The 26,710-nt window shown below is 36.4% G+C and overlaps 1 protein-coding gene across 4 annotated transcripts in view; it reads right to left on the reverse strand.

The window, feature by feature from the left end:
* The window catches only part of PIEZO2 (piezo type mechanosensitive ion channel component 2), a 534,747-nt gene that overhangs the window by 109,836 nt on the left and 398,201 nt on the right, over positions 1-26,710 (reverse strand). For 2 of the 4 annotated variants that reach the window (XM_053668844.1, XM_053668843.1), the window contains exons 14-20: positions 26,570-26,693; positions 25,668-25,945; positions 18,375-18,523; positions 15,808-15,981; positions 7,818-7,859; positions 1,818-1,850; positions 1,252-1,457 (exon numbers count right to left, since the gene is read on the reverse strand). In XM_053668844.1, coding sequence (XP_053524819.1) covers positions 1,252-1,457; positions 1,818-1,850; positions 7,818-7,859; positions 15,808-15,981; positions 18,375-18,523; positions 25,668-25,945; positions 26,570-26,693 — 1,006 coding nt within the window. The remainder of the gene's footprint in view (positions 1-1,251; positions 1,458-1,817; positions 1,851-7,817; positions 7,860-15,807; positions 15,982-18,374; positions 18,524-25,667; positions 25,946-26,569; positions 26,694-26,710) is intronic. The other 2 variants (XM_053668846.1, XM_053668845.1) reach the window with 1 other exon arrangement.

Genomic DNA, 26,710 nt, shown 5'->3' on the forward strand with positions numbered 1-26,710 from the left:
TAACTTCTTTGCATGCCTTAGGTGGATGAAACAGTGTACTTGGTTCTGAAAGTTTAAGTAAGGTTTTAGTTATTGTGAAAAAATGCTCTTTGCTGCTCAGATGATACTCAGACAAAACTTTACATCATAATTGGGCATAACTCAAAAGTGGAGATGACAGGTACTAAGGAAGTGGGAAAACAGGTGCGGTCCAATTTTTGGTGAGACCCTATTAGTAAAACTTAAACCTGTGTTAGAGCAGTATAACAAAATCCTCATCCTGATTCGCTGGCCCCACAGCACTTGGTTCTCCCCTCCACGCTGAGGAACACACACTGCTCGGATACAGAGAGAACATTTCTGGGCTTCTCCTAGGATCTTCTGAGATGAGTGGATGAAAGGGACTAGGTTTTAGGGGGGTTTACTTTTGGGAAGGACCTTCCACTTCATGCTTTTTTATTTTCTACTTTTGTAAAGCACAGAGCACAAGAAAGGTCAGTGCAACATCTTATTACAGTTTCAGCCCCAGAACATCACCCTCAAGGGCTGTTTTCTGGTTTCTCCCATGCTTTTTGGGAACTACTGGACACACTAAGCTTGCCACATTGTAGACTCTGTCAGACAATGTGTCATGAGCACTGAGGCCATCTGTTTCCAGCATGTCCTGTTAAAACATTATCTTAGGTCCATGAAGAAAAATAGGAAAGAAGAGCCTAAAGAATAAAAGGAAAAAAATCTAAATAACAATGACAACAAAAACATCTCTAGGAGTTGACTTGAAATGATAATTATCTAATTATTCATTTTCTCTTGTAGTTCCCATGCCCTGAAACATTAGGGCAGGACTAGAAATATACTCTTAATGATCAGTTTCATGGAAAAACCTAAAATAATTTCTTTGAGGATGTGTTTGAAAAAAACATGTCTAGAACTTTCAGAAATTCCACACAGCTGCCTGAACGTGTTCTGAGGAAGCACTGTGTCTGAGGTTTCTGTCTGAGTGCAGGTGAGAGCCAGGCCCCTCTGGTCTATGCCAGGATCACCCCTGTGGAGCAGTCAGTAGCTGATAACTGACTGTCTTCTAAGTCAGATTTATAAGAAAATTACTGGAGCAATTAGAACAGCAATATTGTAACTATAGCAACCAAAATACCACACTCCCAGTTTTGTTTCACTAAATTGGTCAAATACACGTATATATCTGTTTGGTGCAAGCCAGTGTTTCATTCACTGGTCTGTCAGCCACCATGCCACTGGTAGTGGGTGTATTACCTGATATCTCTTCCTCCCCTTCTTCATCTTCATCTTCCTCATCCTCCTCACTGTCTTTCCCAAGCTTGCCCTTCTCTACTTCTTCAGAGCATATCTCTGGTTTTTCCTCACCAAACTCAGGCAACTGCTTCACCTCTGGCTTATCCAGGCTGGTGGTCAGATTCATCATGGCAAGGTCTGGAAGACTTCCTTCAGGGTGGGCCAGTCTGTTGGCAGAGAGAAGCTGAGTCAGAAAGGGAAAGGGAGCTAGGGGACATTTGAGTGAAGGGCAAGTTAAAGGAGGATGAACAAAAATGAACATTGGTGCGTGTGTGCAGGCCTTGCAATGTGGGGTTGTTAGCATCTTGTCACTTTTTTAAAAAGCTCTTTCTAAAAACAGTCTGTAAGCTCACTTAGGTTTTGTTATCTCTTCTAATTCAGGTTGTAGTGATTAGTCAGTAATGAGAGCTATCAACACCTAAACTTGACATTTCTCCCAGAGGAGAAAATGGTCAGAGTTTAGGATGTAGAAGCATGAAATGGCATCATGTAGAGCAAGCATTTCATGGCTTCACAGGGGGACTTACTCATTTTGGTGGATTGGTAATTTTTTCTTGATGCTGCTCAAAGTAATTGAAATAGAAAGGAAAAAAAAGGAGATGAGAACAGAAGAATTATAAGGAGTATCAGAGATCACACATCATGCTACACATCATCCACTATTGCATTCCTGTGTGCTGGTTGCAGTAGGTCCTAATGCAAATGCATTCCAGGGCGGCATCAATAGCGTGCTTCTGCTAGGAGCCCTAGGCTTGGCAACTGACTTGAGAGTGGACAGGACTGCAGGTTGTAAGGGAGAGAACATATAAACTACAGAGGCAAACCATCTCATGCTGTTTTAGTAACGCAGCAAACCATCCCACAATAATCAAGTCATTCACATTTTATAAAAGTTTAAAAAAATTCTTAACTGATGTGTGCTTTCGGTCACTCTCTGCATAGACTCCTTCTATTCTGACATCATTTGAAGTGTACGAGATGGATGCTAAGTGTTGTTAGGAGAAGGATGTCTGTGTTGTGTCCCTGTTCATGGGCACAGGTGTAACCTGCTGTATTAGCCTGAAGAAGATGGCATGTGAGTGCCGAGTGAGAACGAGGGGTGGTGCCACCTCCCCAGCCTGGGACAACAGCAGGGGCAGTACAGCTCTTCTCACAGTGGATGGTAACAAGTGTGGTCGTTCTCCTGATGTTTTTAAAAAGTTTTTTATTCATATTCAAATGAACATTTGAAGGAACATTCGTGGGCAATAAAGTCGGTATTAGAAAAAGGCCTACTGGAAATCCTGGGAGTCTTCTTTATTTGTCATAATTATTCTATATATATATCAGCTTTATTGTAGCAGGGTGGACAATTAATAATGTTATTCTGTCTGTTTAACTGTGGGCCCTGAATAAATTATTTAAGCTTTATAGAATTTAATTTATTTTTTATAAAATGAGGAAACTTGGCTAGGTAAAAATGTAAGCTTATTTGCAACTTGTCATTATATTTGAAACATGCTTATGATGTTGGATAATTGTTGTAATGAATCTACATTGCCCTTTGACTTCCAGAGAGGTTATCATTCAAAGGTAATTTCTTTTAACAGAGTGTCAAGCAGGTAAATTAAATAATGCCAGAAACAAATTGTTAATTGAATGAAGATATATCCTTCTGTGGATATTTCAGCTTTGGTGGAAGGATTTATTATGCTGACATATTTTCTTTAGCTAGTCAATTGACCCTCCCATCTTTGGGAAAACTCCCATTCTTGAAACTGCAACAGTGATTCTTACACACCAGCAATGGCACATCGCATCTCAGTACATTTCTGCTTTTTCAGAACTCTACATATTAAATGGTATTAAATGTAAACACAGTCAGGTGTTTTACAATTGTCAATATTTGTATGTTCTCTTCAGCATTGTCAGGGATTGCATATTGCAAGTAGGAAGGTAACTTTTTCACTATGACAGGAATGTGGAAGCTTTTACTGGAGAAGTATGACCATCTCAGAGTACATTTCTAATGTCTACATTGACACTGGCATGACTTGACACTGACAAAACAACTTTCCAATAATTAGTTCTATTTATGGAGTAAAACACAGAGATGAGGTTGTTTTTGCACATGCCACTGTGACTACCTAATAAAAGTCCTCAAGCAACAAGGCCCCAAAGGACCCTTCCATGTACTATATATTGAGGGGAGATTACTGAATGAAGGACTCTAAGGAAAACACTAGAGTAAACCTTTTGAAAGTACATCCAGAAGATCTACTTCTGGAAACTTGTACTAGTAGTCTACTGGAGAGCTGAGACTGGGTAACGCTGGGGAGAAAAGAGAATTTAATTTCTGTGTCAAATGCTGTTGATTTTGCTTTGACATAATCCTTATGAGGAAACAAGTCCTGGGTGCCCTCTAGTGTAGTATAGCTTTGTGAGCTTGTAATAAATGATGAAAACAGAAAGAAGGAGAAACATGGATCAGGATATTATTTGTTAGTTTAGGAGTTTAACTAGCTGAGACATTTCACCAAGAAAATCTTCATGTATAAAACATGAAAAGATGAAAATATTTTCAATGCATGATTGGAGTTTACTATTTTAAAAAGACACCTATGTGAATCCATTTTTTTTCATTTTTATCACAGAATATTTGGAGGTAATACTGAATATTGTTAAAAACATGTTCACTGAAATCAGAAAGACTTAGATTTGAGACTCACCTACACAACTTACTAGCTATGTGACATGGCAAAACTCCTTACTCTCTTTTTTAAGGCTCAATGTGCTGACCTGTAAAGTGGAATAACAGTGTCTACCTCATAGGATGTTGCAAAAATTATGGTGATTTCTGTTAAGGGCTTAAGCAGTGTTTAGCACACAAGAATACTTTTAATGTAAGAAACTATCTGCTAATAATAGATTTGCATATACTGTTTTGATACTCTGTATGATAAATTCATGCTAATGAAGAGGCAAAATTAGAAACATGCCTTTGCAAGGGACCACATGACCCCCGACACTGGGAGAAGTGCTGTATTTGGACTGCAATTCTGTCACCAGGACATTCTTTAACAGAACTTGTATATTAACATGTCCACCCCAAAGAAAAAGGGCAAATGTTTCTTTCTCCCGAATCTGTCTCCAGTGTTCTAAACATTCTGAGCGCTCTGTGGTCTGCCTGTCGTCTGCTGCCACTGCATTCCCTGACAGGGGTGGGCTGCTGCAGAGGTGTGCTGTCTGCACAATGCCGGCAGACAGAACTATGACCAACAGCTGTCCTGATTCTCCAGGAAAGGATGCATACCTGAATTTAGGCTTTCCTCCCCTAGCAAATAAAAAAAAAGTATCTTGATTTTTCAAAAGCTACATTAAAAATCACACTCTACTAAAAACATCCCCTGAAACATCCAATTAGGAATTTACAATCCTGGTAATTTACACTGGTTGTCACATGTAAACTACCTAATCACTATAAGAAGGGCCTCCACACAGACATGGATAACCTGGGTTATCAGAGAAGACCCCTTCCTCCTACTTCCATCCACCACACCATTTCTCACACCTTTCCCCAAAGAAAATGCACTTTCCTTTGCATGTTCTTTAACCAGGCCTGTAACTTTGTTGCCTTATATTTATTATAATCCAAGCTCTGAGCTTTAATCCTTTTACTACTTGCTAAATAAAATCCTCTCACTGACTATATCTCCTTTTACATGTTAAGAAAACAGATGATATTTTATCTGTTTATTCACCCACTCCTTCATTCATGCTTCCACAGCTTTGTAGAGTCCTCCATGTGTGTGTTTCTCTATATATACCTACATCATTTTATCTAATTATGATTCTGAGGACTCTCCCCTCGAGGGCAGAAATCCAGTTTTACTCAACTCATCTCCCTTACAAAATGTAGCATTGTGCTTGGTATGTACTACGATTCATTGAATGTTTGGTGATTAAATTCTATGCATTGGAGAGTCATTCTTATTTAAAAAAAAGAAATAAATTACATTGCACGGAGAATTGAAGAGGTTTAATCTGTACTAGAAATTTACTTTGAAAAGCCACATATTAAGTTAGTTCCTATTAAAAAATGGAAATTCTATTTTTGCAAAATATGCATCTAGATTCCATTTATAACTGTTCTGATTTGGAATATGTGGTAATGTAAACTACTCAGTCCATTCATTAGATTACTAGAAAATAAGATGTCTTACAGATTTATAGTATTTATAATATAATTAATATTCAAAATAGAACATTTATACTGTTTCAGATTATTTTATAGAACTTATGAGCAGTTTTAGAGGCTGTATACAGAGGAGTAAGTGATTTGTAAATTAAATATCACATCTTAAACACATGTGGTACTCTTTCCTCCAAAAGAACCTACAAGTCAGAATGGGAATGCTTCCATTTCTGTATATGTGGGGAAAATAACTACTGCCCTTACTAAAAGTATTCTAATATATACTGATTACTAATTCAGTTAGATCTTCCCCACAATTACTTGTATCATCACAATTTTATCAGTCATCCACTGTCCTCAACACTTTACTCTCCCTCATACTTTATAAGGTAATGTCTAAATTTTAATCAACCCAGTAGTTGAATGTAGCTAACTCTCTTTCATCCAGAACTTGCATTTATAAGCACATTATTTCTCTTGTAAAACAAAACAAAACAAAAAACCCCAACAGCATGCATAAAGAAATAAATTATGGGAAAAATAAAGCTTTACTTAATAAAAAACATTCACCTAATCATTCTAATCAACAGTAGGCCCTGTTCAAAACTGAACACACATACTGAGAGATGGGTTTGTTTGGTAATGTTTTCTCTGGGGCATAGCTTTGGCCTTTATTAACATGTTAACATTCAGACAAAAATGAGAGATTCCACTAGAAAGAGTATAGCACCAATGTTGGAATGCTTTGAGGTTTTAATCATTTTAGATGGCTTTAAATCTTGGCCATTCTAGAACTCCTAGGTGAATTCACAGGCTTTGTGACTTGGGGTAACAGGCATAGGTTTCTCTCAGGTGGTAAGTCTGGGACAATCAGGACCAAAACTTGCATCAGGCTCTGCCTACTGAGCCCATCAAAACAACTCTTGTCCTTTTTGGTGTCCCAGCCATCTCTTCATTAAGCAAATGGTAAATGCTTTATGAGGAACACAGAGAGAGAAAGAGAGAATAGTCCCTTATGTTTGGAAGGATGTGATTTAAATAGTTGCTCAAGATTTCTAGTTAGAGTCCACAGTTTACTTCTGTATCTGTCAGTTAAAATCCTGAAGTTGACTTGCACACTTAGGTTGTCAACAAACTGGTTTCCAAAAGCAACCAACCAGTCTTAACACCTCCTTTTTCTGCAATCTGCACAATGGTTCATTCATTTTTCACAATTTTTAAAGAAGGTCTACCTCCTGAAGACTGCTATTTGGCTGTCAGCGTTAGAATTTTACCTAACAATGAATTTGAAACTAACAAATGTTTCAAAGAGTTATGTTGTTAATTGAATTTACTTTAAAATAAGTCTTTCTATCACCAAGATTACTGGCTTTATTGCTAATGATAAAGGTATGGGAATGGATATTTTAACTCACCTAGTTAATAAAGTGTAAACAGTTTTAGTAAATGAGAGCCCAAAGAATCTTTACTCTGTACTTTTGGGCACTTGAGTACAAATATATACATAATACTATCAATACTGACTCTTTATTACATGTAATCATCTGCATTTTTATCTCGCTAGCTAGGTGACATGCATATAAGATAGGGCCATGTCTCTGCCCATCTTTGTGTCTTTTGTGGTATGCAAATATGTTCTGAAATCTAGTGATATAAAATATCATTCTGCAATATGTTGATCTTTTAGGTAGAGATATATTTGAAGGAATTGGTGTTTTAATTTTCTTTTCCCCATATATTATTGTGACTATTTTCACTTTATTAATAAATATCTAATGAAGGTCAACTAATGGGTAAGGCCCCAAGGTAGGTGATATGCGGATACCTTGGTGATTTATACAGGGACTCCAGGCCTGAGGAACTGACACCTCTGGCCAGGAAGATAGGACAAGCAGGCAGACAGAGGGCTGGGAGGCAAGTGTCAGGAGGCAGCAATAAGAAAGGGCTATGGGAATTCAGAGGAAGGGAAGTTCCATTTAGCTGGGAAGTTGGCACTTATGGGCAAGTTTGTGGAGGAGGTGGTTGTTGAGCTGAGCTCTCGATTTTGTGTTCAAGAAAAAGATGAGCTCTCAGGTAATCCTTGAAGTAATTCTACCAAAGAATGATATTAATGGTGCATACATTGGAACCAAGACAAAAGGCTGAGCACCAGCTGAAGACCCACATCAACCTCCAAATTCACTTGGCAGCACCATTTGGTATAAACATCAAATGGTTTGATTTGCAAAATACATCCATTAGCATACCTGAAGACCACTGTCTATTATTTGATGACATAATTTTTCACTTACAAAACAGTAAAGTGTTTAATCATTTTTAACAAAAATAAGAGATAAAACATTGAAGTACCCACCTATTTATTATTAGATATACACGCCCATTGACTTTGGCATGGCTACAAGGTGAGAGGTAGAAGCACAAGGTTGCATGCGGTGGCAATGGGGAGACAGGTGGAGAGAGAAAGAGGAGACTGTTAGAGACAAATGAAGTAGACTGTGTCTCACAAGCTTTAGAGCATCAGGTGCGTCATCATTACATGTTTCATGCACTGAAGAACAGTCTGGACAGTGAGATTCAGTAGCAACATGAAATTGAACATATTCAGGAAAAATGCTTGAATATAACAAGTCTCTCCATTCTTCTTGTTCCTTCCCGTCTTATATACTTTATTAAAAATTTGTAATGTTTAAATTTTCATAATACAGTTCTCAAATAAAATACAATCTTAAAGATTAATTCTTGTTCCTTTCCCAGAATTAAAAAAAATTTCAGGAACATGTATAAAGGACACAGAGAAAAAACCAAAGAGAGGGATCAAGGGTGGGAAGTGGGGATGACTGGGGTCAGGGGAAGTGGTAAGGGGAAAATGGAGACAACTGTACTTGAACAGCAATAAAAAATGAGAAAAAAAAATCCTGGTAAGTCACCATATGAACATATTGTTCTAAGGTTTTCTAAAACAAATGTAAAAGAAGTTATTTTATTTCTATATGCACCACAATATCTTCTAAAGCAAATTATAGACAAATTACATTGATGGATATTTAAATAATGAACATTTAGTACATTATCATTAAGTATATATAATGTCAAAACTATAATTGTGGTATAATACTGTATATTTTATAAATATATAAGTGAAATGATAGCCCTGAGAATACCAACAAGAAATAGTAATATTTTCTTCTTATGCATATCATAAAACGTATACATAATGCTAACTGCAAATTCAGTAAGTAGGAACACAGTAATTTCGCTCCAGGCATGAGACAGTTCCCTAGACTGCCTAGGTGCAAAGTGCACATAGCACACACATAGCACATGCATGCAATAGACAAAACAGGACAAGACCAGTTGAATCTTTGTAGAAACAAAAGTGCTTGCTCAGTTAAAGAACAAATTGAATTCATTATTCCCGATTGTGGGCCCTCTTTATTAAAGCATCTGCTAAAGAGGTAGGAGAGAAAAAGCAAAGTATGACAATATCAACGCTGAAAATATTTCTTTTTCTTTATCATTTCAGCTTTAATGTCATCAATGATTAGGACTCCATATATATATATAGAACATTATTAGTAAGAAAAATACCACAATGGGAAATAGTTGCTAAAAAGATGGGTTATATATCACATGATTAAAGTTAAAATTTGGGGACCTTTATATTAAACTCCTCTTGTATGAAATTCCAAAATAGTATATTGGAGTGAGTGCTTCAAATTTCTAGAAGACTTTTTTCCCCTACATAACTAAAAATGAAATCCCATGTACTTAAACTCTTCAATAACTGACATTATATAGTCTCTCCTCACCCATTAAATTTTATTGGAAAATTAACTGTTAAAGGTGTGCTTAGTGATAAACCAAAGCTGTGAGGAAGACAAGCAGTGTACTCAAAAACTGCCACAAGTCACTTAGATCTTTCTTTTCTTTCTATAGTGGGGAGAATAAGGGGTGTAAATGTAACAGCTAAAGAAACAGGGGAAATGCATCTTGACATGAGGCTGTCCGTTGTCCTTCCCCAAAACTTATATGATTAAAAACATTTTATCAATTATTTTTTATTTTTAGGAAATGTTGAAATGATATCTCTTGTATGACTTGGTAGCTGCTAGCTAAATGATACTGTTGTCTGAACCATGGTCTGACACAGGAAGTGCTCCAAACTTGCCCAATGGGTGGGTGTCTTGTATGGAGAACTGCTGTTAACACCAATGATACTGCTCTTCATCTTCATTAGTTCCACAAAACTAACTTTAACTCCATTTGAAAGACTTCTAGACTTTCTAATACTGACTAAGATTTTATTCAATAGCTCTGTTATTAACCAAGCCATGAAAACACCTTAATGAAATGCTATATTTAATTATTGGCTTCATGTCATTAGTTTTTATTCATTTTCAAGCCATGGATTCTCATACATATTATCTGGCAAAGTTTTGTGATTCATCAACTTGAAATATGATAAAACATTATATTTTTCATTTTTTTCATCAAACCACAAATGCATTTTAATATATTGGGTTAACCAAAATTTTCATTTTTTTGTAAGATAGTTCTAGTAGCTCTTAGCTGTCTTTAATTTCATTTGAAACTTTTTTTTAGATTGAGTTGTGACAGCTGTCATATCAATGTGCATTTTTTAAAAACACTTACCAACATTGGTAAATTTTTGTGTAGCCATTTTAATATCAAAGATGGAAGAAAACAGCCATTTCTGGCATATTATTTCAAGAAAGGTAAAAACACAATGAAATGAAAATAAAAGGTTTTTGCAGTGTGTGGAGAAGATGCTGTGACTGATCGAACATGTCAAAAATGGTTTGTGAAGTTTTGTGCTGGGAATTCCTCATTGAATGATGCTCCATGGTTAGGTAGACCAGTTGAAGCTGATAGAGCTAGAATTGAGACATTCATTAAGAACATTCAATGTTTTATCACATGGGAGATACATTTAAATTCTCCAAATTAATAAAGTTATTAATGAAAATGAAAAATGTATATATTTTGCATGGAAAAAAACCCTACAGACTTTTTGGACAACCCAATATATACTTAAAGGGAATTCAGTTTTCACATACCCTCCATCTCAAAAACTGTGAGTCCTTAGGCTGGTAAAACCTTTGCTGAGTTGTATTGTTTGCTATAACATTATGGTCGTGAAAATCTGTATTTTTCTGGAAAAACTGTGACATATTTCTATTTGATTGTGTGAAAGAGGATTCAGATATATGATAATACAGGATAATTGCAAGCAAATTCCTACACACTCGAGAAACTTTTAGCAAGAAGAAAATAAAAACGTAAAGTAAAAAGGGCATTTATATATATTTTTAAATGTTTATTTATTTTTCTTGCTTATTCATTTTTATTTTTATTTTTAAAATGAATCTCTTATTTTTTAATTTAATTTATTTATCTTTTTAGAAGGGAAGGAAAGGAGAGAAGAAGAGAAATATCAATGTATGGTTGCTTCTGGTGTATCCCCTGTTGGGAACTGGCCCCTGCTGGGAACTGGCCTGCAACCCAGGCATGTGCCCTGACAGGGAACCGAGCCACGATCTTTTGGTTTGCAGGCCTGTGCTCAATCCACTGAGCTACACCAACCGGGGTGGAAAAAGGGCATTTAAAAGAAAAAGTTTAAATGGTATCACTAGCAATTGGTAATTATTATATTTCTTTTATAAATACTTCAAATCTACTCTGTTGATTAAAAGATTGTTCTTGATTATTGAATATGACTTTTTAAAAATTGATGAGGGTTTGTAATTAAATAAAGCATGTTGTATTATCAAAGTTAAATATCAAATTCTAGTTTTGTTCACAGGTATTGCAAAAATTCAAAAAAATCATTAACAACAAAGACAGGCCAGAGCAAGTAGGAGGAAGGAAATAACCAAGATCAGAGCAGAATCAAAGGACATAGAGACTAAAAGCACAATTCTAAGGATCAATGAATCCAGGAGCTGGTTTTTTGAAAAGACAAACAAAACCAACAAGCCTTTAAGCAGGCTCATCAAGAACAAAAGAGAGAAGACCCAAATAAACACAATCAGAAATGAAAGAGGAGAGATTACAACTGACACCACAGAACTACAAAGGATTTTAAGAAACTACTATGAAGAACTGTATGCCCGAAATTTGAAAACCTAGGTGAAATGGACAAATTTCTAGAAAAATATGATCTTCCAAAACTCAATGAAGAAAAAGCAGAAAACCTGAACATACCAATAACAACAGATGAAATTGAAGCAGTAATAAAAAAATCTCCCATCACACAAATGCCCTGGATCAGATGGTTTCACAGGAGAAGTCTACAAAGCATTTAAGGAAGAGCTAACCCCTATCCTTTACAAACTGTTCCAAAAATCCAAAATGATGGAATACTCCCAAACCCTTTTTATGAAGCCAGCACCATTCTAATCCCAAAACAAGATGAAGACCCACCAAATAAAGGAAACTTCAGGCCAATATTGCTAATGAACATAGACGCTAAAATCCTCAAAAAAATATTGGTAAATCACATCCAGCAATACATTAAAAAGATCATACACCACGACAAAGTGGGATTCATTCCAGGGATGCAAGGATGGTCCAATATTTGCAAATCAATAAACATAATACATCATATAAACAAAAGCAAAGACAGAAATCACATGATTGTATCAATAGATGCTAAAAAAAGCATTTGAAAAAGTACAGCACCCATTCATGATAAAAACACTCAGCAAAGTGGGAATACAGGGAGCATTCCTCAATGTAATAAAGGCCATATATGAGAGACCTACAGCCAACATCATATTCAATGGGCAAAAATAAAAGCTTTTCCACTAAGAGCAGGAATAAGACCAGGTTGTCCACTTTCACCACTTCTACTCAATATAGTATTGGAAGTTTTAGCCATAGCAATCAGACAAGAAAAGGAAATAAAAGGCATCCAAATTAGAAAGGAGGAAACAAAACTGTCAATATTTGCAGATGACATGATAGTGCATACAGAAAATCCTATAGACTCCACCCCAAAATTGCTTGACATAATAAATAAATTTGGCAAAACTATGGAATACAAAGTCCATACCCAGAAATCAAAGGTGGTTTTGTATACCAACAACGAAACAGCAGAAGCAGAAATCAAGAAAAAAATCCCATTCAATATAGTAAAAAAAAAAAAAACAACACCTAGGAATAAACCTAACCAAGAAGGTAAAAGACCTGTATGCAGAAAATTACATGACACTGAAGAAAAAAATCAAGGAAGACACAAACAAATGGAAATATATGCCATGTTCATGGATTGGAAGAATTAATATCATCAAAATGTCCATTCTACCCAAAGCAATTTACAGATTCAATGCAATACCTAGTAAAGTACCAATGGCATATTTCACAGACATAGAACAAACACTTCAAAAATTTATATGGAACCATAAACAACCCCGAATAGCAGCAGCAATTTTGAGAAAGAAGAGTAAAGTAGGAGGAATCACAACACCTGATACCAAATGTATTACAAGGCCACTGTAATCAAAACAGTATTTTACTGGCATAAAAACAGGCACATAGACCAGTGGAACAGAACAGAGAGCTCAGAAATAAACCCAAGTTTCTTCGGGCAATTAATATTCGACAAAGAGGGCAGTAACATAAAATGGAGTAAAAATAGCCTCTTAATAAATGGTGTTGGGAGAACTGGACAGCTACATGCAAAAAAAAATGAAATTTGAGCATCAACTTACACAATACTAAAATAAATTAAAGGTGGTTAAAATACTTAAATATAAGCCACAACACCATTAAAGTTCTAGAGGAGAACACAGGCAGGAAAATCTCAGATATTTCACGCAGCAGTATTTTTACTGATATGTCTCCTAGAGCAAGGGACTTAAAGAAAATAATAAACAAATGGGATCTCATCAAAATAAAAAACCTTCCACATGGTTAAAGAAAACAGCATTAAAACAAAAAGAGAACCAACCGTATGGGAAAACATATTTGCCAATGATACCTCAGTCAAGGGTTAAATCTCAAAAACATACAAAGAACTTACATGACTCACTCTAAGAAGACAAGCAACCTAACTAAAAAGTGGGCAAAAGACTTGAACAGACACTTCTCCAAGGAAGACATACAGAGGATCCAGAGACACATGAAGAGATGCTCAATATCTCTAGCTATCAGAGAGATGCAAATTAAAACCACAATGAGATACCACTTCACACCAGTCAGAATGGCCATCATAAACAAAGCAACAAACAAGTGTTGGAGAGGTTGTGGAGAAAAGGGGACCCTAGTGCACTGTTGGTAGGATTGCAGACTTGAACAACAACAATGGAAAACAGTATGGAATTTTCTCAGAAAACTAAAAATGGAACTGCCTTTTGACCCAGCAATTCCACTGCTAGGATTATATCCTAAGAACCCTGAAACACCAATCCAAAAGAACCTATGCACCCCAATGTTCATAGCAGCACAATTTACAGTAGCTAAGTGCTGGAAGCAACCTAGGTGCCTATCAGTAAATGAATGGATCCAAAAACTATGGTACATTTACACAATGGAATTCTATGCAGCAGAAATAAAGAAGGAACTACTACCCTTTGTAACAGCATGGATGGAACTGGAAAGCATTATGCTGAGTGAAATAGGCCAGGTGTTGAAAGACAAATACCATATGATCTCACCTTTAACAGGAAGCTAAACAACAAAACAAACAAGCAAGCAAAATATAACCAAACACACTGAAATAGAGAACAGGCTGACAGGGACCAGAGGGGAGAGGGGAGGGAATTTCAGGGGAAAAAGGGAAGGGTTTGCAGGAACAAGTATAAAGGACACATGGACAAAAACTAAGTGGGGTGGAAATGGGAGGGAGGTGGGGAGCACTGGGGCGTGAGCTGGGACAGGAGTAAAAGACAGAAAACTATACTCGAACAATAATTAAAATAAATAAATTTAAAAAAGAATCATTAAACATTTTTTTTAATTATTGAGAAATCACTTTTCTATGCAGCATTGTTTTTATAAACTTTTAGAGTTATTTCTCCTGCCAACAGATTTGCCTCTCCTAGGGGTCCCCAAGCTTCTTATTCTCTTACAGTTTTGTTTTATTTTTTAATTTATTTTTCAACTACAGTTGACATACAATTTTATATTAGTTTCAGGCATACAACATAGTGATAAGATATTTATATACCCTACAAAATGATCACTCGGGTAAACCTAAAAACTACTCTATTTTTCTGAATGTTTGATTATCATCAAAGGCAGCCACTTACCCCATCCATACCCTTTTTCTTCTGGGGCACGGGGAGGCAATAGGTTTTAGCTGAGCTTGATTATTTATGGTGGCAAGATAGGATAAGAAATATAGACTGGCTGATGCTTGTTGGGGGCCATTGACACACTGATAGCCATTTGGAATATGCTCAGAATGAACACTAAATGTAACCTTAGGTTCAACAAAACACAGCAAGGAAAAAAAACTGCTTGTCATAAGTAAATAGATAAAAATTATAAAATGTTTTTCATCATCCACTAAAAGTGTTTTGGAGTTATCCGTAATCTCAGCTCTTACTACAGCATAAAATTGAAAGTTTGTGCCTGATAAAATACTAAATACTTTATCTTCTTTTGATGTACTCATTTTTCCCTTGAAAGGAGTTAAGAGGAATTTTCAACTGTGGCATCTATATCCTTTAGTATAGCCCTTGGCTTTCTTAGTTACTGAACAAGTGTTTTTCCAAAAACTGAATCATAGGCTAACTACGTAACAGAGAAGAAAATCAGTATTAACATTCATTAGAAAAACTATGGTAATTTTCTTGTAATACAATTGAGGTATTTGTGATAATCCATTGTGGTTTCAATACACATGGGCAGGAAGAGTAATACCCTTCTATTACTTGTAAACATTTTATATTTACTGATGTGAAAACAACAAATTCTGTCTATAATGTTTTAATGGACTCTCACATACAATCCCTTCCTTACTGGTTGTCATCACAATAGAAAGGTCATCCTTTGAGTTAGCTAGAATATGTAAATTTCCTAAAACACATCACCAACTCTAAAGTATTTTACTCTGCATAGCTACTCTGATTCTACTCTATCATGGACATTTTACATTAATCAGTCATACACAAATTATTACCAATGGTTTAAAAATGTCATCAAATATCCCACATCTTTTTTATTTTCACTCACAGGTTGATACTTATGGGAAGTTTAAGGCTGAAACTCTAAGTTAGATTATTGGCTTTCTTGCAAGGTGGCTGAGGGAAGATGGGGAATTAAGGCTTCCTCCCCATTAACAGGAGGCGCGCTTCTTGCTTCTTGCTTTCACTCACCTGTAGATGGCGCTGTCTTCTTTGCTGGGAATGGAATTTAGGTCTGTGAGTTCCAAGAACCGATCATGGAAATAGTGAAGGTGTAAAATACACACCAGCAGAAAGGAGGTTGGGATAAATATGCGAGTGAAGAGTTCAGCCACAGTGAACTGTTTTAAGCCAAGATCCTCAAGCCTATAACACAAAACAAAACAAAAAGCAAGAACCTTTCTTAGGCAATGAAGACACATTCTCTTCATTGTGAATTACATCAGTCTTTCACCTTGGCCAGGTACACCCTTCATTGCATCCCTCACTCCCATATGTTCCAGTTTAGTATTTGTTTCCAGCAATCTAATTTACCGGTTTCACAGTGGTCACTAATAATCTCTGTATTGGCAAATTCAGCGGCTGCTTTTCTCTCTTTGTTTAGTCTTAACCTCTAGTCCTTAATGAAACAATCCTGGTCTTTATGCTGCCACACTGTCCTGGTTCTCCTCTTCTGTCACTATCTCCTTTTCTGTTGCACCTCCAAATGCTGAAATACTCCCAGGGCTCAGAGTGAGTCCTTCTCTAGCTTACTTTCCCCCTAGGAAATCTTACCTCCTCCTGGGGATTTAAACACCATCTTTACATCTATGACTTAAATGTGCATTTAAAGCTCAGGCTTCTCTTGTGGACTCCTACACTGAAATGTCTACTGGAAATTGGTTGTTTTATAGTTATTTCACATTTAGTGTTTTCAAAACAGTATTCTTGATTTCTCTATTTTCCTCAGCCAAGTTGTTCACATCCTCTCTCTGATTGAGTCTCCTCTGGTACAAGTGTCTACTCCAAATTCCAAATTCCAAACCTAGGATGTCTTCTTAAATTTTTTTTTTTGCCTTCACATCTCATTCATCCATTTTTCCTTTACTGCCTACACATCTCTTGAATCTGTGCACTTCTGTTACCCATCTCTATTGCCGCCTATTTTTTGTTAAGTCTCCTTCATGTCTCACAGGTTCACTGCCATTGCTCAATGAGCAGTCTTCTTGCTTTTACTCTTGCCTCCTGATATCACTTTTTCTCAGCCAGTCAAGGGTACTTTAAAGGCTTTAAAAAATTTCACCAAGGATGAAACACCAACCACTACTACCAATAAGCCATGCATGTCCTGGGTGCCTGGCTGAACTCTCCCACCTCTTCTCCTTCCACTTTCCACCTCCTTGCTCCTTTAGTTCCTCATATGTGTCAGACTGTCCTACCTCAGGGCTTTTGTATTGTTCTCTTTGCCTGGGATGCTCTTGTGCATCCCAGATATCAACTCACTCATTTTTCTAAAGACAAACTCCTTATCTTTAGGTCGGATTTAAATGACACCTCTCCAGTGAAGCCTTCCCTGACCACTCCATTTGTGTTAGTACCCCTCATTGTTCACTATGCAGCTGTTTGTTTTCTTCACAGCCTCATCATAATTTATAATTAATTTATTTGTACATTGTCATCTTCTTCTTCTTCTTCTCCTTCTTTTGTTTGTCTTGTCTACCAGAATATAAACTTCAAAGGGCTTAGATTCTGTCTTATTTCCTGTTGTGTTCTCAGGCACAGAACAATGTTTGGCACATGGATGGTACTCAATAAATATTTGTTGAATAAATGTTAAATATGTGTCAGTGTAGCTACTCTGTTATCCCTTCCTTTTAATCTTTTATCTTAGCCACCAAAGTACATTTATCTCATCCCCAATTCTGGTTGGATTTCTAAACTAACTTCAGAAATTTAAAGACACAAATTATAAAACGATAGAGTAGGATATCTATTACATGCACTGAAAAAATTATGTCATCATTATTAGCCTATAAGGACTTGATAAAATTTCATTTCTGTGGCATCAACCACTATTTAAAATCTTAGCACAAGATACATAAATTAGGAGAAGCTGCTGCTTTATATTATGAGTCCATGAACCTACTGAAAAACTGAAGAACTGAGCTCCAACTTAGAAAGCAGAAAACATGACTAGTTAAGTACTAAGCAGGTGTATTTCACATGAAACTGATATTAGTGAATGTCATTTCATTAAAATGAAGCTGCCCCTGGCTGGTATAGGGCAGTGGATTGAGTGCAGGCTGCAAACCAAGGGGTCACCAGTTGGATTCCCAGTCAGGGCACATGCCTGGGTTGTGGGCCAGGTCCCTGGTACAAGTCCCTGGTACAGGGTGCATGAGAGGCAACCACACACTGGCAATCCTCTCCCTCTCATTCTCCTTCTCTTCACCTCTCTCTAAAAATGAATAAATAAAATATTTTAATTTTTTTTAAAAAAGAAATGAATAAAATAAATAAATAAATAAAATGGAGCTGAAAATTTACTTGCAGTCAATTAGCTTTTCAGTCAATATTCACAGAGTCCTTACTATGTACCAAGATCATGGCTAGATAGAACACAAAATGACTAACACATAAATCCTGTTCTCAAAAAACTTACAGACATTTATGACACCATGTTTTACTAAAATTGTCATTAAAATATTTTGAACAATATGCATTCAATTCTTCATCCTTTTTGTTGCTTTTATGTCCCCTTGTAAACCAAAATTGCTTACTTTTCTTTTTTCAATCCAGTCATATTTTGCCACAGGCCTGGGAAGTTTTCAAACTGATAGGTATATATAAAGATAAGCACCAGCATAGTGTAAATAACCACAGACATCCAAAAATATTTGAGAATTTTCCTCCACCATTCATAGTGTACCTGTGAATCAGATATTAAAAAACAAACATGAAAATAATTGGTTATAGGAAAAGTCACAAAAAATATATGGTTTATTAACTAAGACAGACAATGATATTTACAAATACTTGAACATAAAATCTATTTAATTTTAGTTTTTGAGGTTCTGTTCTTCATTAAGTTGAAGGGATCTGACTCAGAATCTCAGTACTACTAGAATTTCCTGTGTCTTTGGGCAAGCTGCTGGACCATACTGAACTTCAGTTTCCTCCTCTGTAAGTACTTCTTTGAGAGTTGTTAAAATGGTAAAATGTTTATAAAGCTCTTATCATGAGCTCTGGTCTCTAGGAGTTATCCAAGGAATGGTATGGTAGATGCTGGCATCCCTGTGTTTTTTGCTAGGAGAAAACTGCCTCAGTTTTGAAATTCAAAGTGGTAGTTTATGATTAAAAATGTGAAACCACCACAGAGAGAAGATGTCTCTTTTTGCCATAAGCCTGTGGATATTCATTAGAGGACACCTCTTTGAATTTTTTAAAGTATTTCAAAACTTTATTGATTTTAGTCGAGATATTTTATTTCTACATGTAAAATACTCTTGTTTATTATAGTTGCTTTGTGTATTTTGTTGGTTGCCTGCAAGAATATTTTATTGTTGCCCTTGTTTCTATCATTGGGTTAAAATTTCTATCATCATTTAAAACTGAATTTGTGGGCACCAGGAGAGACCTGAATGTTTAAAGTTGCTGGGGGGGGGGATAAAGATGCAGTGGGAGACACACAGAGGTGGTGTTCCCCCACTGGGACTGTGGTCATCAGCTGGGACAGTACCAGAGAAACTGGGGAGCTGGGTGACACCTGGAGATGGGAGAAGAGTTTGGCCATGATGAACCCTGACCTGCATAGTCTCTGGACTGGTTAGAGAGTTGAGCTGTGTGAAAAGCTGGGTGCTTGTTAAGAATGACAGGTGCAAACCACAGGAATTTACTCAAAAAACAAAAGAGGCTCTTGCTGCTGTTAAAGGAACCCTCAGGCAGCAGCTTAGACAGTGAAGAGAGGGGAGGAGGGACATGATTAGCTCCTAATCAGGGCTCTACACAAAGTGGGGCAGCAGGGACTCAGAGGAGTAGCAGTTCCCACAGAGACTTAATTTAATGGGGGAACTGAACTGCCCTGAAGCAACTTTGTGTGTGCACAGCACCCAGGACAGAAAAGAGGGAGGAGGTGGGGAGAGAGTTGCTTTAATCAGTGCACTTCTGTGCAGCACAACATGGTAGATTAGAGGCACCGGTGGGGCACAGATGGGGCCTAGCCGCACTCTAAGGGCCTGGGCTGGAGGTTGGGCACCTGTGAATATTGCAGCCCAGACCTAGTCCCCATTCTCGAAAAACCATAGTAAAGGAAATAAAATGAAGCCCACAACATACAAGAAGACCAGCAAAATTTGCTTAGCTGGTTTAAAGTCAGCAAGAGGCTTTTTTTTTTCCCTCCAAGAGTGAGACAACAAGACCTGCAACTGTGAAAGAACCAAAGCCAGATCCAGAGAAGGATCATAAGGCTAATGCCAACAACTGAGAAATTGAGACAAATTTTACTTTGCTATCCTATACAACTTGCATTTTATTGTCTTTTTATATTTTTGTTTCTTTTATTTGATTATATATTTTTATTTCTCCTCTGTATGTTTAGTTTTCTTTGTTTTGTTGTTTGTTTAATTGCATTGTTTGACTGTTTTTTCTTATTCTCTCTTTCATATTACATTTTAATTTTTCTTTTTTCATTTCACTTGTATTCCAATAATACAGTACTCTTGGTCATTTATTTTCTATTCTTTTTATTCAGATCACATATTGTCATATTGTTGTTCCTGTACTATTATAAATAATTGTTTTTCCCTGTAATTGTAAATACTACATAGCACCCCTCCCTGATATTGGCCCATTTCATTATCTTCCTGAGCTTTATTACTGTTGTGGTTAACTCTATTCTCTCACACACTGCCTCACTTTCTATCCTTTAACCTCACTGTATCTGACCATCTAACCTTGCATAAGCTCTCTGTTTTCTGGATTCAGCTCACAATCCTTTTCCCCTCTAGTAAGAGTCTTATCTCTTTTTCACCTTTACAAAAAGTAACTAGTTAGGTGAAATATCATGGTCATTGCTGTACTTCCCCAAAGGATCTCCTATTTGTTCTCTACTTGTTGGTACTTTAAGTCCCATAGAATACACTCCCACTGTCTTAATTCATTTTGCCTTCACCCTGCCACTGATCACATACAAGATAAGGTGGGAGTTGTGAACACCAGTAAACCCACTGGAGGAGAGAACCCACCAACAAAGGCACCACCAACAGGTAAAAACACAAGCACAACAAGAAAGTCCACACAAACTGAAGAAGGAGCAACCCTAGAACATACAGACAAGGATATCAAAGAGACCACACCACTGAATCCCATAGAATTTCTATCATAGATGTTCACCCTACAAAGATAGCTAGCAAAGCAGAGCATTAGGAAGCACAAAAAGAGCTAAATAAAATGGAGGCAAGCAAATGATCAGATATAGAATTTAAAATAATGGTTATAAGAATGCTCAAGAAACTCACGCATAAGTACAAGGGACTGAGTGAAAACTACAACAGTATGAAAAAGGAAATAGGAACTATAAACAAGAACTAGGAAGAAATGATGCCTAGGAAGAAACTAGGATACAATTTCTGAAATAGAAAGTACACTGAAAGGAATTACAAGCAGGCTGGATGAAGCAGAGGACTGAATTATTGAGCTAGAAGACAAGGTAGAAAGAAACACCCAGGTATATCAGCTGCAAGAAAAAACTCTAAAAGTATGAATATAGCTTAAGGGAACTCCAAGACAATATGAAATACAACAACATTCAAATCATAGGAATATCAGAAGGAGAAGTAAAGGAGCAAGGGATAGAAACCCTGTTTGAAAAAACAATGACAGAAAACTTTCTGAACCCAGAAGGGGGAAAAAAACCACACAAGTTCAGGTAGCATAGAGGGTCCTAATCAAGGTAAATCCACAGAGACCTACTACAAGAAACATCACAATTAAAATGCCAAGTTTTAAAGACAAAGAGAGAATCTTAAAGGCATCAAGGGAGAAACAGGAAGTAACATACAAAGGAGCTCTGATAAGGCTAGCAGCTGACTTCTCAACAGACACACTTCAGGCCAGGAGAGAATGGCAAAAAATATTACAACTAATGAAAGCCAAAGGTCTGCAACCAAGACTACTCTACCTAGCAAGGTCATTGATTAAAACAGAAGGTGAAATAAGGAGTTTCCAGACAAAAGAAGGATGAAAGAATACACCTTCAACAAACCAGCACTGCAAGATATGCTAAAGGGACTGCTATAAGAAGAGGAAGAAAAGAGAGAGGAACATGGGGAATGGGGAAAATGAATAAGTACCTTTCAATAATAACCTTAAATGTTTATGTATTAAATGCTCCAATCAAAAGAAATAGAATAGCTGAATGGATAAGAAAACATGACATGTGCATATGCTACCTAGAAAAGACCCACCTGAGAACAAAAGACCTACACAGACAGAAAGTGAAGGGTGGAAAAAATATTCCAAGCAAATGAACAGGAAAAAAACTCTGGAGTAGCAATACTTATATCAGACAAAATAAACTTCAAAATAAAAGCCATAAAAAGAGACACGAAAAGACACTTCATAATACTCAAGGGAGGAATCAATCAAGAATACAAACATTGTAAATGTATATGCACCTAACATAGGAGCACACAAATATATAAAGAAAATCTTGGAGGACTTCAACAAAGATTTAGAGAGGAACACACTTATACTAGGAAATTTTAACTCCCTAATGTCAAAAATGGATAGATCTTCCTAACAAAATATCAGCAAGAATGTTGTGGCATTGAAGAATGCCCCAGATCAAATGGAGTATATATATATATATATATATATATATATATATATATATAAAACCTTTCATTCCAAAGAAGGAAAGTACGCATTCTTTTCAAATGCAAATGGAACATTTTCAAAGATAGGCCACATAATAGGACACAAAACCCAACCTCAACAAATTCAAGAAAATTGAAATCATATCCAGCATTTTCTCAGACCACAAGGGACTCAAACCAGAAACAAATGTCAAGGAAAAAACTGAAAACATTCAAGTTCATGGAGATTGAATAGCATGTTATTAAACAATGAATTGATTAAGAATGAGATCAAGGAAGAAATCAAAAAGTTTCTGGAAACAAATTAAAATGAACACAGAACAGTGCAGAATTTATGGGACACAGCAAGGCAGTCTTGAGAGTGAAGTTCATAGAGATACAGGCCTACCTAAAGAAAGACAGAAACATTTCAAATAAACAACCTAACCCTACACCTACAAGAACTACAGGAACAATATACAAAGCTCAGAGCAAGTAGAAGGAAAGAAATATCCAGGACCAAAGTAGAGGAAATGACATAGAAACTAAAACAACAATCCAAAGGATCAATAAATCCAGGAGCTGATTCTTTGAAAAGATAAAGCAAATTGACAAGCCTTTAAGCAGACTCATCAAGGAAAAAAGAGAGAGGACCCAATAAACAAAATCAGAAATAAAAGAGAAGAGGTTATACTTGATATCACAGATATACAAAGGATTGTAAGAAATTACTATGAACAACTATATGCCAAGAAATTTGAAAACCAGAAAGAAATGGATAAATTTCTAGAAAAATATAATCTCCTAAAACTGAATGCAGAGGAAACAGAAAGCCTGAACAGACCAATAACAGCTGATGAAATCAAAGCAGTAATAAAAAAACTCCTGGCACAAAAGCCCTGGACCAGATGGTTTCACAGAATTTATAAAATTTTTAAGATAGAGCTAACCCCTATACTTCTCAGACTATTCCAAAAAATCCAAGAAAAGGGAAGACACCCAAACTGTTTTTAGAAAGCCTGCATCATCCTAATCCCAAAACCAGATAAAGACATAACAAAGAAAGAAAACAACAGGCCAATATCGCTGATGAACATAGATGCCAAAATCCTCAACAACAGATTTGTAAACCACATCCAGAATTACATTGAAAGGATCATACACCATGATCAAGCAGGATTCATCCCAGGGATGCAAGAATGGTACAATATTCACAAATCAATTAATGCAATATATCACATAAACAAAGGAAAGACAAAAATCAGATGATTAAATCAATAGATGTAGAAAAACATCTGATAAGGTACAGTGCCCATTTATAATAAAAACACTCAGCAAAGTTGTAGTAGAGGGAGCATTCCTCAATATAATAAAGGCCAAATATGAGAGACCTGCAGCCAACATCATACTCAATGGGCAAAAACTAAAATCTTTTCCACTAAGATCAGGAACAAGGCAAGGATGTCAGCTTTTGCTACTCCTATTCAACATAGTATTGGAAGTCATAGCCACAGTGATCAGCCAAGAAAAAGAAATAAAAGACATCTAAATTGGAAAGAAAGTAGTAAAACTGCCATGTTTGCATATGATATGACACTAAAATGAAAAGAGAACCAACACTATGGGAGAATATTTCCCAATGATATCTCAGACAAGGGTTTAATCTCCAAAATGTATAAATAACTCACAGGTCTCCACTCCAGGAAGACAAGCAACCCAATTAAAAAATGGACAAAGGACTTAAACAGACACTTCTCCAAGGAGGACATACAGAGGGCCCAGAGACATATGACAAGATGCTCAGCATCACTAGCCAACAGAAAGATGTGAATTAAAACCACAGTGACCAGTCAGGGCACACGCCTGGGTTGCAGGCCAGTTTCCTGCAGGCCAGTTACCAGCAGGGGATGCACAAGGCAACCATACATTGATGTTTCTCTCCCTCTCTCCTTCCCTTCCTCTCTAAAGATAAATAAATAAAATCTTTAAAAAAAAAACCACAGTGAAATACTACTTCATACCAGTCAGAATAGCCATAATAAACAAATCAACAAATAACAAGTGTTGGAGAGTTTATGGAGAAAAGGGAACCCTAGTGCATGCACTGTTGGTGAAAGTGCAGACTGGTGCAACCACTGTGGAAAACAGTATGGAATTTCCTCAGAAAACTAAACTGCCTTTTGACCCAGTAATACTACTACTGGGATTATACCCTAAGGATACTGAAACACCAATTCAAAAGCACCTATGCATCCTAATGTTCATAGCAGCACAATATACAGTAGCCAAGTGCTGGAAGCAACCTAAGTGCCCATCAGTAAGTGAGTAGATCAAAAAATCCTGGTACATTTACACAATGGAATACCATGCAGCAGAAAGAATGAAGGAGCTCCTTTGTGACAGCAGGGATGGAACTGGAGAGCATTATGCTAAGTGAAATAAGCCAGGTGGTGAAAGACTAATACCATATGATCTCACCTATAAGTGAAACCTAATCAATGAAACAAACTAGCAAGCAAAACAGAACCGGGACATTGAAATAAAGAAGAAACTGAGAGTTACCAAAGAGGAGAGGGGAGAGGGATAATAGGGAGAGGGCCATAAAGGAACAGGTGTAAAGGACACATGGACAAAGCCAGAGGGGTTAGATAAGAGGGCAGGACGTGGAGATTGCTGGAGCAGGGGTGAAGGTTGGGGGAGCATGGTGAGGTGAAAATGGAGACACCAGCACTTGAACAACAACAAAAAAATAAAACTGAATTTGTGGAAAGGCTAATTAGTTATGATATAATATTTTACAGATACTAATTAATGAAACAGTAAGGCAGTTGAAGCATTATACATATACAGTTATACACACCACCACAGTTTTCTGATTCCAAAGTCTAAAACACAAGTGAACTGGGTATCATCCAGTATTTTAGATTACTCAGCCACTGTTCTTAAATTACTATTAAAATCAGGCTAATTATATAAGCTGCATTTTGTTAATACAGAATTTTTAAAAAATTCATGAACTTTTTAAGAACCTACAATTAAAAAAAATGAACAACCTTCACTTTCCACTTTAGAATTCTTAATATGTCATGTTTAAATTGCATATCACTTAAATGGTATGTGAATGGGATTATAGTAATTTAGAATGTCATCAAAGGAAGCTCAAAGATATTCCTGAGATGGGTATGAAGATTAAAAAATAGAGGACAATTGTTTACCCACCTGATACAAGGCCACACAAAACAGAAACAGCACCATGTAGATGATTTTGTACATCACAATTTTACCCTCGAAGCTGACAAAGAAGAACATTCCTCCACAGACGTAGATCCAGTACTTAATAAACATGGCCACCACCAAATTGCCCAGTACTTTCATGATGTCCTGGTCATCACCTTCTTCTACTTCCTCCTCCTCTTCTTTCTTACTGTCTTGCTTCTCTTCCTCTTCTTCCTTTTCCTCTTCAGCCTCTCCTTCCACTTGTATATCTTGTTCATCATCTTCAAAATAAAAGACTGTTATACCTAACTAGTTCCCTGACCAAAACCACACTTTGACCAGGTGTTATATGTGCGATATAGAAGCATGCGTTTTATGTCTTACTATATGATTTGAAAGATTATAGACTTTTTTAGTAAACTAAGCAGCATTTAAAGCTAATCATGGTCAATTTTTATAAACTTCCTGAGTTACATTAAAAAAATAAATTTGGTAATATTTTATACTAATCTTTTCATAACACCTATTTCATTTTCAATATCCATGATAGCTTTAAGTGTGGCAGAATCTAGAAAAGTAAATAGGCAACAGTAACATAAACTAAAACAATTTCAATTCTGTATTCTGATTGTTTGGTGGCTCTTATATTGTTACCTTAGAGAAATCATCTAACTTCTTTGAGTCCCTTCTTCCTTTTTCACTTAAGTGGGAATCACTTTTGTGAGAATAAAATAATGCACTATTTTCAATAACTTCTTGTGAATGGCTCACATGTACTCTAAATGTTCAGCTTCCATCTACTCTGAACCACAGAGTGGCTTTTCTGATGTACTTTAGGGGCTCTTTCTCTGTAGTTTTGCTGAGTTCGAAAAATCTCCAGTCACACACTCTACACACTAATTTACCTTTCTCTTCAATTTCCTGAGTTTCAATTTTGACTTCAGATAAAAGAGCTTCCTTTTCTCGAAGAGCTTTTTGCTCTGTAAGGTGCTGCCTCAACAGCAGCCAAAAAGTAATGGTGAAAAGTATCTGAAAGTAGAGAATTA

The sequence above is a fragment of the Artibeus jamaicensis genome, unplaced genomic scaffold, assembly GCF_021234435.1.
Source record: "Artibeus jamaicensis isolate MK-2021 breed Jamaican fruit bat unplaced genomic scaffold, CSHL_Jam_final contig_511, whole genome shotgun sequence".
In the NCBI taxonomy this organism is placed as follows: domain Eukaryota; kingdom Metazoa; phylum Chordata; class Mammalia; order Chiroptera; family Phyllostomidae; genus Artibeus; species Artibeus jamaicensis.